Source organism: Xiphophorus hellerii, chromosome 12 (assembly GCF_003331165.1).
Source record: "Xiphophorus hellerii strain 12219 chromosome 12, Xiphophorus_hellerii-4.1, whole genome shotgun sequence".
Lineage (NCBI taxonomy): Eukaryota > Metazoa > Chordata > Actinopteri > Cyprinodontiformes > Poeciliidae > Xiphophorus > Xiphophorus hellerii.
Window position 1 is genome coordinate 815,288 of NC_045683.1, and position 9,976 is coordinate 825,263.

General features: G+C 45.5%; 2 protein-coding genes across 2 annotated transcripts; one reads left to right on the top strand and one right to left on the bottom strand.

Moving 5' to 3' along the window:
* Positions 1-487: 487 nt before the first annotated feature.
* mak16 (MAK16 homolog (S. cerevisiae)) lies at positions 488-5,304 on the top strand. Its single transcript, XM_032578612.1, has 10 exons — positions 488-668; positions 1,786-1,835; positions 2,715-2,824; positions 2,904-2,968; positions 3,969-4,120; positions 4,193-4,247; positions 4,327-4,401; positions 4,482-4,589; positions 4,672-4,737; positions 4,883-5,304. Exons 1-10 carry the CDS (start codon positions 654-656, stop codon positions 5,081-5,083), a joined length of 897 nt encoding a protein of 298 aa, XP_032434503.1. The 5' UTR covers positions 488-653; the 3' UTR covers positions 5,084-5,304.
* Positions 5,305-5,799: 495 nt separating this feature from the next.
* On the bottom strand, positions 5,800-9,874 carry LOC116729823 (ras-related protein Rab-14-like). The gene is made up of 8 exons (XM_032578615.1): positions 9,741-9,874; positions 9,384-9,442; positions 9,201-9,254; positions 8,898-9,075; positions 8,091-8,157; positions 7,864-7,951; positions 7,747-7,777; positions 5,800-7,670 (listed from the first exon to the last, which is right to left on the bottom strand). The coding sequence occupies exons 2-8, from the start codon at positions 9,433-9,435 to the stop codon at positions 7,493-7,495; spliced, it is 648 nt and encodes a 215-aa protein (XP_032434506.1). The 5' UTR covers positions 9,436-9,442; positions 9,741-9,874; the 3' UTR covers positions 5,800-7,492.
* Between the last annotated feature and the right edge of the window lie 102 nt (positions 9,875-9,976).

Below are 9,976 nucleotides of genomic sequence, written 5' to 3' on the forward strand. Positions count from 1 at the left end.
TATTGTTGTATGAGAGGATAGGGGAGTACAGTCCTTATAGTTTATGTTTTATGTCAGGAGGCGTTCAAAAGCGTGACAGCTGTGGGAAAGAAGCTGTTCCGGTGCCTGGTGGTTCTGGTCCGTAGGCTTCTGTAGCGCCTCCCAGAGGGAATACTTCTTTATTGTATCTCAATATTATTTATTATGTATATTTATTTCTTTTGTGTTGTATGTGTTTCTTATTATCTGATTTATTTCAAATCAGCACAATTTTAAATTGAAAAATTTAACTCCAAATTAAATACAGACAGTTTTAAAAGAATGAAAAACATACTTAGAAGAATATCAGTTTTTAAAAACAATTTGTAAAATTAAAAAAAAAACTTTAACATTTTCCTTGTTTGAAGTAAAGGTTCTGTTTATGTTCAGTACACCAAATACATAAAAACATAAATATCGTTCATTACAGGTAATCAGTAGTTTAGCAAGTATCGCGAGATTTCTTCACGCTGTCTCTTCACGCTGCGCGAGATTTCCAGCTAAACAAAGATGGTGTCCTCCTGATGATCCATGTGCCTCCACGAATCTCAAACCCTCCCAAACATTAATTTATCTTACTAAACTCCATCGGAACCGGTTACTGGATCAGCGAGGATCTCTGAGAGGAAGTCAGGATGCAGCACGACGACGTGAGTTTGATAACTTCCTCTGAAGCTGAACACAGACTCGGTTTAGCCTCTAAGCTAACGTTAGCCACCGGTAAACCTTCAAAAACCGAATAATAATCAATCAGCTGATGAAACACTGCTCTGTTATTAATAATAGTTTTGTCTGTTTACTAGATCCTGTGTGGATATTAAGGGTCCTACATTAGCTACATTTAATTTATGCGGAACAATTTTTCTCCCGTTAGAGGCCAACAGACGTCATTGGAAAAATTAAGTTTAGTGGAAATAAAATGAAAAGTCAGAACAGAGGTGGAGGTTCGGATTGTATTTTTTGTATGAAAATATTGTATTTGTATGAAGATAATTTCGGGGGTAATAAAGTTTCACATTTTTGTCACGTGGGTCCAGTAAACAACCTTAAAACTCTCCCGTCCTGTCCAGAATCCCTGATCCGGTCCTCGTTTTCCTTCCGGTGGAAAGCTTCCAGGAAGCTTTAAGACAGGGGTGTCAAACTCCAGTCCTCGAGGGCCGCAGTCCTGCACGATTAGATGAGCCTCTGCTGCACCTCCTGAACAGAATAATTAGGTCATTAAGTTTCTGGAGACCTGATCCACACCAGGAGGAGGTGATGAAGCCGTTTCATTCCAGTGTTCCTGTGGCACATCTAAAACCTGCAGGACTGCGGCCCTTAAGGACTGGAGTTTGACTCCTGTGCTTTAAAATGTTCTCCTGTTCTAACACATCTGAATCAAATGGCCGAATGACCTCCTATCATCAAGTTCTGCAACGGCCCGGTTGGTTCTGATGGTTTGGATCTGGAGACAAGGAAGTCTGGATCACAGGAAGTGAAGAGAACTGGATCAGGAGTTAAAGATGCTGATGTAGAAGTCAGCAGAAAAAGACAAAAATATAATTTGAGTCTTGTTTTATTCTCAATGTCTTAAAATCCAAACTGAAAATAGAATGAAGTAAAACCGTCGGTGTCTTCTCACCTCTCCTTCTCCCCTTCACAATAAAAGCATATATTTGGGTGTGAAATATATACATTGTATACGCCACACTGTTCTCTAAAATCAGATGTTCTGATCGTTTCGGACCCCTCTGGATGTGTGTAACCTTTGAACTCTGCCCTCTGCAGGTCATCTGGGACATCATTGGAAACAGGCAGTTCTGCTCCTTTAAAGTCAAGTAAGTTCTGAGGAGTCCGGTTCCGACCCGACCAGTTAAAGTTCTCCTGATTGGTTCAGACTGGACCCTGTCCAGAGAAATTCTGCCTGGATACGGCTCAGGAGGTTCTCTGATTGGTTCGTCTTTGTGGAGCGTAAACTGGACCAGAAAACACAGAAACCAGGATAGAAGAACCTCTGATTGGTTTGATTTGCATAGAAAGATCAGTTTTTTTGTTATATTGTCGCTATATTCCTCAAGGCCTTGCTGGGATGTTTAACATAACCAAAAGCTCAACAATGTTAGAATATTCTAGTTCATCCATCCATCCATTTTCTTCCGCTTTATCTCGGGTCGGGTTGCAGCAACTTTAGTTTAATATTGTAAATTTATTCCTTTATTCTTGGAAAATTGTAATTTTTTTGGTCAAATTTTTTGACAGCAGAAAATATCCAAATTATTTCTTGTAAAAACATGAAATGAACGTAGAAATGTCTGGAGGGTTTCTGGCTGGAAATATTCTGGTTTTTCATCCATATCACAAGAAAATAATTAAAAACCAAAAACTTTTTGATCTGGAAAATCTAAAGAAGTTTCTATCTGTCAGTGTTTTATCTTTGCTGTAAAATGTGTTTTAGATGAAATTATTGTAATAAATCTCTGATAAATGGCCAGACGGAGGAAAACAAAGCGAATCCTCAGGTTTGGTTTTTTATTCATTTCCTGATGAAAAATCAAAACTTTGAGAAAATGAAAGACGTTTTGGTTTCTCTTCTGTCTGGATCACAAGATCTCCAGGATTCCTGTGTCTTTCTGGATAAATCTGTAAAACTTCTGCAGGTTTTCCTCCTTCCATCCATCAGAACCCTGACGACTCTCTCTGTTCTTCTCCCGGATCAGAACCAAGGGCGGGAACTTCTGCCGGAACGAGTTCAACCTGACGGGGTTGTGCAGCCGCGCGGCGTGTCCGCTGGCCAACAGTCAGTACGCCACCATCAGGGAGGAGAAAGGTCAGCATCATCATCCTCACCGGACCGGGTTTACGACCCGACCCGGTTGGAGGTGTAACGGCTCCGTGTTCTGTCGCAGGTCAGTGTTTCCTCTACATGAAGGTGATCGAGAGGGCGGCGTTCCCGGCCCGGATGTGGGAGAAGGTGAGACCATCATCATCCTCATGATGAAGAACCCGAGCTTCCTTGTGTCTCTTTTTTTTGACCTCTGACCTGATAAAACATCACACTATTTAAAACAGGATCATTGCCATGAGGAGCAGCTTATTATGGGATGTTCCTCACTGCATATATGGAAAGCTGTCAGCTGATTTTATGATAAAACAAACAAACAAAAAACCAGTTTGAACTGCTGAATCCAGAAGGTTTCAGCAGCTGAGACTGGACCAGCGTGATCCGGTTGGGGAATTCTCCAGAACCTTCTGCTGGTTCATCACTGAACCGCCTGCTGGTCCAACTTCAGTCTCTGTCTGCAAGAGTCCCTCAGCTAAACCTGCCTAGATATTTATATATGCAGAATGTCTCCAGAGCTTTGGTCTTGAAAGACTCCTTGTCGGATCGTGAGGACTCCTTGTCGGATCGTGAGGACTCCTTGTCGGATCGTGAGGACTCCTTGTCGGATCGTGAGGACTCCTTGTCGGATCGTGAAGACTCGGTATAATCGGATCTACCAAGTAGTTCTGATCAGAAATCTTCAGCTGTCTATTAGAAACTCAAAGTCCGACGAGGAGTCGTCACGTTCTGGATAGCAGTGATGTTTAGTTTGATTCTGTTGGGTTTTTGGTTCTGTCTTTTAGAACTTTGGGTCAAATGTCCCGGTTTGGTTCAGTTGGACCATAAGACATTCTCCCTCCAGATTCTGGTAGCTTTGAACCCTGGAAGGAAACGTTCCTCCTTCAGCTCAGAGTTCTGGGTCCATGTTTATAGAGAAGATTGTTGAGATTGGATCAGAACCGCTGATGTTCCAAAGGGTGTTTGATCCACCCTTTGGAACCAGGATTGGTCAGTCAGGTTTTGTTGGGCCTTTAGCTTTAGGAAGAGGAGGATCCATCCAGCCTGGTGTTCTGGTTCTGATCCGGAAATATTCTGGTTCTGATCCTGTGGAAATGTGTTCTGGTTCTGACCCGGTTCTGTTTGTCTGCAGGTGAAGCTGAGCAGAAACTATGAGAAGGCTCTGCAGCAGATCGATGAGAACCTGATCTACTGGCCGCGCTTCATCCGACACAAATGCAAGCAGCGGTTCACTAAGATCACCCAGTACCTGATCCGGATGCGCAAGCTGGTTCTGAAGAGACAGTGAGTTCTGAGATGCACAGGAACCCGACCAGAACTGGGTCATGCTTCATGTCTGCTGTTTCTCTCTTCCAGGAGGAAGCTGGTTCCGCTCAGCAGGAAGGTGGAGAGCAGAGAGAAGAGGAAGGAGGTAAGATGGAGGCAGACAAACCCGACCAGAACTGAGTCCGGTGAGGAGGTTCTGATTGTGTTCTGGGTTCTGTTTGCAGGAGAAGGCTCTGATCGCCGCTCAACTGGACAACGCCATCGAGAAGGAGCTGCTGGAGCGACTGAAGCAGGGAACGGTACGAGGAGCTGAGCGAGGGTTCTGATCCGGGTTCTGATCCAGTCAGCGTTCTGGACTCACTTCCTCTCTGTGTTTCAGTACGGAGACATCTACAACTTCCCGGTGTACGCCTTCGACCGGGCGCTGGAGCAGCAGGAAGCTGAGAGCGAGTCGGACTCTGAGGAGGGGGAGGAGGAGGATGACGAGGTGATGAAGAAGGAGCCTCTAACAAGGGGGCGGGGCCAATACAGGTGTTTTATTCTGAAAGGTTTCCTGTTCCTGTTTGCAGGACGTCGGGCAGAGCGAGTTTGTAGCAGAAGAGGAAGTGGACGAGAGCGACCTGAGCGACTTCGAGGTGAGTCAGGCAGGAAGTAGATCCTGGATCTCCAGGAAGTAGACAGGAAGTAGATCCTGGATCTCCAGGAAGTAGACAGGAAGTAGTTCCTGGATCTCCAGGAAGTAGACAGGAAGTATGGTTCTGACTGGTCTTTGTCCCCCAGGACATGAACAAGCTGAAGACGAGCAGCGATGAGGAGGAGCAGCAGGACTCCACTGAGGAAGAGGAGGAGATGGAGGTGGAGACGAAGGCCTCACGGTCTAAAGGAAAATCTCCGGCCAACGGATCGGCGCCGAGGAGGAAGCGAGCGTTCGTGGAGATTGAGTACGAGACAGAACCCGCCTCCAAGACCAGAACCACGTAGAGACGCTCCGATGGCGTCGGACCAGGACTGCCAGCCCTGCCCCCCATCATGTTGCCATGACAGCAACAAAGCTGCTGACGGCGGAGTCCATTGAGCCCAAAGGGCACTTTGAGGCCAGTTGGACCGGACCGGACCGGATCAGAGAGACATTCAAACTTTCCAACCTAAAAAATAAAAACAAATTATTCTTTTTTCTAAATAAATTTCCTGATTTGAATTTATTTGCTTCAATTTAGAAAATGTTCTGGATTAAAAAATGATAAAATCCGACGCAGGAAAATGGTGGAATAAATCTAGATTTCACATTTTAAAGCTGATCAGATTTAATCCCTGACTTCCTGTTTCTCTGGGATCAAACATGGCGGCTTTTCCCACCGGAGAACTTCCTGCTCTCCAGTCGCAATCGATGCTTATTGTTCTGACACAAGATCAATGAAAATACTATCAATGATTACAACAATCAAGACAAAAATACTTTATACTAACTGTACTGCGTCTGACTGTCTTAGCATTAGCAGAACTGATGTTTATGATTACTGCTTTTGGATAAGTTAGCTAGCTTTTTAGTTAGCGGTTCCCACCACTGCCTGCTCTAAACAACCTGAACACTAGATGGCAGTATTTGGCACATTCCTTTATCTTTAAATTCTTATTTCTACATGATGCCCTCTATCTGCAGAAGAGGGAAGTCCAGACAAACCACAGCAGTCCTGATGTAACGTACAGTATTTATACTTTATTTACAAACTGAGTCCCCGCGTTTTAATGACAGTCACAGCTGAAGAAGAATCAGAACAATTTCATATAAATAAAAGAATCATGAGAAGCTCGATGGAGGCGCTAGCCGACAGAAAATCAAAAACAGAGAAGAAGAAATGTGCAGCTCATGATGCAGCCAGAGCGCGGCGGTCGATGTGCGCCCCCTGCTGGCGGGACGTGGTTAGTGTAGTCATGTCATGCTTCTGTTTTCCTTTGGTGAGCGAAGCTTTAAGGCGGCAGAACCAACAGAACTTTTCCAGAAACTTTCCGACTCTTTGGTCCCGACAAACTTCACAAACTAAAGTGCTGAGAAGGAAGTTCATGATGATGAGGATGATGAAGATGATCTCATTGTTCTGATGATAGGACTGAGGAAGAGGAGGAAGAGGAAACTGCGTTATAAAAACATGGAGGAGCCGAGCGTCCACCAATCAGCAGAGTTCCCCGGATACACACAGCTGGACCCGAGAGGCACCAGAACCAGCTCAGAACCCAATCAGCTGGATGAGAACTGGGTCAGAACCGGATCAGACGAGTCAGAACCGAATCAGAACTGGGTCAAAATGGAGTGATGGATCAGAACTGAACCGGTTCCTCGTGGGAAACTGGATCCGATTTGAATCTGAAATCAGTCAGAAAAGCTGCAGCAGGTCAAAGGTCAGATTCTAATCTGTGAGACGCACTTTTAAGATTTTTATTTCTAGAATTTGGCAGGAATTTTATCGGCTCAGATGAAGTCCGGTTAGCCGCAGAACTAGCCGGACCGTAAACATCGGCCCGTCTGGGAGAACCAGAACCGGGTCTTTAAGCGACCCAACGACCCGATCAGTGAACAGGAAGTTCTCCTCAAATTCTGGTTCCACTCCGGCCACCGGGGGGCGCCGCCAGGAAACATTTGGCTAAAAACATTTCATAAAAGATCCGGTTCTGGTTCTTCCTGATCCGATGTTATCTGGGCTCACAGCAGAACTGGGCCTGTTAGTTGGTTCTGGAAGAGTCCGATTAAAACCAGCTTTTATAAAATATTATTTTATTTATTAACATTTTAATAATAACTATCATTATTATTGTTATTCTCTGTTCTGTGCTGCAGCAGAACCAGCGACCCGGTATCTGGGTTTATCGACTAGATGTTGGACTTTCAGAACCAGGACGATTATTTTTTATTTTTATTTTTAAATTGAAGAAACATCTGGAGTCGCCAAATCCGAGTCGAGACCAGAACCAAAAGAAACCCGGAAGGAAATCCAGACGGTTCTGATTGTTGGGTTCTGGATGGCCCGGTTTGGGACCCGGTTCTGTTTTCCCGGTGGATTCCTGGAGTCTGACAGACTCAACCCGATGTTTGTGGACCGGTACCGGTCCTGACCGGGTCTCAGGATTTTAAGAGGACCTTCTGGGTTCAGCTGGGAGTCCATAGCGACCGGCTGTGGTTCTGATCAGACTGAGGTCTGGTCTTTTGTTCTGAGACAAGTTCGGGTTCTGACCGGGTCCAGTCTCGGAGCTGGACTGGTTCTGGTACCAGAGGAGGATCAGAGACATGATTTAGTGAAGCTGATTGGATCAGTGATTTGGGTTCTGATGAAACCGGTTGTGGCTCTGCGTGGCGGTGCCGGTCGGGTCGGGTCCGGTACCGGTCCGGTTCTGAGGCTAGCAGCTGCAGCCCTCCTTGGCCGGCTGGCTGTCGGCGTTGAGCCGGCCGCCCTGCGGTGCCGACGGCTTGTGCTGGACGCCGGACTCGGCCGCGTTCAGGTCCAAACTACCGTCCTGGATGTTCTGGTAGATCTTCTTGGCCGCCTCCAGGAACGCCTCCTCTACGTTCTCTCCCCTGGGGAACAGAACCAGAACCAGGAGTGAAGCAGCACTTCTCACACTAACAGAACCCGAGGTGGTCCGACTCTTACGTCTTGGCGCTGGCTTCCAGGAACAGCAGACCTGAACCAACAGGAAGCAGAGAGATCGGGTCAGAACCACTTCCTGTCTGACAGATAAGCCCCGCCCCCTTGGCCACGCCCCCTCACCGTTCTCCTCAGCGAACTGCTTGGCCTCTTCGTACGTCACGTCCCGCTGAGCCTCCAGGTCCGCCTTGTTCCCGATCAGGATGATCACCTGGAAACAGAGAAACGAGTCAGTGCAAAACAGCGCCGCCTGGTGGAGGGCCGCTGAGTTACAGCAAAAGCCTCATTCTGGTTCTGTCAGAACCCAGAGGTGTCATTTGCATCCCAGGTCAGAGGTCAGAAGGCCTCACCGTGTTCGGGTTGGTCAGGTTCCGGGCGTCCGTCAGCCAGCTGCTCAGGTGGTTGTAGGTACTTCTCCTGAAAAACAGCAGCAGAAGAAGAAGAAGTTATTCAGCCTCCACTAGAAACAAACCAAAAATATATATTTAATCTGCAGCAACAATTTCTGAATTTAAATTACACAGAAACAAATTATATTAAAAAATACTAATAATAAATAAAATGCTAAATTATATTTAAAAAAAATACAAGAAAGCATTTAGAAAGATGAACATTTAAAAATACAATTAAAAACATAATTAAATGAAATCTGTTATTAAAAAATCTATAAAACACAATCAAAACAGGAAAAATGACAAACAAAACTGATAAACTGGAAAAATTACAATCACAGTAAAACTTACAAAAACATTTCAATAAAATAAAAACATAAGTTATGAAATAGAAATAAAGATACGCTTAAAAACTTAAACTAAAATTCATAAACTAAAGAAGCTTAAAATTTTATTTACATATAAGGTAATAATAATGAAAAAAAGAGTAAAAGGAGCAGATTTAAAATTAATAAGTATAATAAAACTGTTTATTTATAACATTTCATTTATAGAAATGAACTAAAATCATCCGGACAGAAATTCAGAAAATTATTTTCTGTAAATTTGCTTCAAAATTTAACATCTTTTCCAAGAAAAGATAGAAATTGTTGCTCAGTAACAACCGAGATATTCAATCAATATTAGATCAATATTAATTATGATAAAGAAGAACTGTAGATGTGTAAGAATTGTAATAACTTAAAGTATGAGTGTGAGAACCACCTGGTGATGTCATAGACCATGAGGGCCCCCGCGGCCCCCCGATAGTAGGACCTGGTGACGGCCCTGAAGCGCTCCTGACCCGCCGTGTCCCAGATCTGCAGCTTCACCTTCTGACCGTGGACCTCCATGATTCTGGTCCCAAACTCCACGCCGATGGTGTGAGGACAGTCAGCCATGACTGCACGCACACACACACACACACACACACACACACACACACACACACACACACACACACACAGAGGGTTCTGATCGAATCCAATCAGAACCGGGTCACGGCTAAATAAGGAGACGATCACTCACATTTCTTCTCTGTGAACTGATGAAGCAAACATGACTTCCCGACGCCCATATCTCCTGAAACACACAAACGCATCAGGACACAGGTTAAAGGTGAGCTGAGTGCAGCACAGCGGTGGAGGTGTGGTGATGTGGGCTTGTTCCAGTCAGAGGACATGGAGAGGACCCGGTTCGGTTCGGACTCACCGATGATGATGTACTTGAAGATGTAGGAGTAGTTGTAGGGAGCGGCTGTCATGGTGACTCTGTGGAGGAGATAAACAGGGACACAGTGAGACCCAGACCGGTTCCGATGGTCCGAAGCGGGTCCGCGCAGCCTGACAGAACCCTAACTGGAGCCGGAGGCAGTCAGGCTGGACCCAGAATCCGGTTCCGAGGCGGTCCATCGTGCTCAGCAGAAGTCTCAAAGCCGATCAGCTGACTTCCCTCTCTGAGCTAACCGGCTAACAGCTAACAGCAGGGGGCCACTTTTTCCCAAATTACAGCGGGAATGATCTAGCTACAGCCCGGCTGCCCGTCCGGAACCAGAACCTGTAGCTTTACCTTCAGTCCGGCGGTCTGGTCCTCCTGGAAACTGGTTGAACTACTGGTTAGCTGCTGGTTGAAGCCGTTAACCGCTGATCCGTCAAGAAACCTGCTTCACTTCCGCTTCTTCTTCTTCTTCTGGTTTCACCGCAGATTCCATCCTAACAGTTATACTACCGCCACCTGCTGGGGGTGTTTAGCTTCTACAATGGAGAAAAACGTGAAAGATCCTTACAGAACCTGGGAGATAATTC

Coding starts and splice junctions, on each gene's coding strand:
- mak16 (XM_032578612.1), top strand. Junction 2,825..2,903: donor CACCATCAGGGAGGAGAAAG/GTCAGCATCATC, acceptor GTTCTGTCGCAG/GTCAGTGTTTCCTCTACATG. Junction 4,738..4,882: donor GCGACCTGAGCGACTTCGAG/GTGAGTCAGGCA, acceptor TTTGTCCCCCAG/GACATGAACAAGCTGAAGAC.
- LOC116729823 (XM_032578615.1), bottom strand. CDS start 9,435: ATGACAGCCGCTCCCTACAACTACTCCTACATCTTCAAGTACATCATC. Junction 9,255..9,383: donor CTTCAAGTACATCATCATCG/GTGAGTCCGAAC, acceptor TGTGTGTTTCAG/GAGATATGGGCGTCGGGAAG. Junction 7,671..7,746: donor CTGGAAGCCAGCGCCAAGAC/GTAAGAGTCGGA, acceptor TCTGTTCCCCAG/GGGAGAGAACGTAGAGGAGG.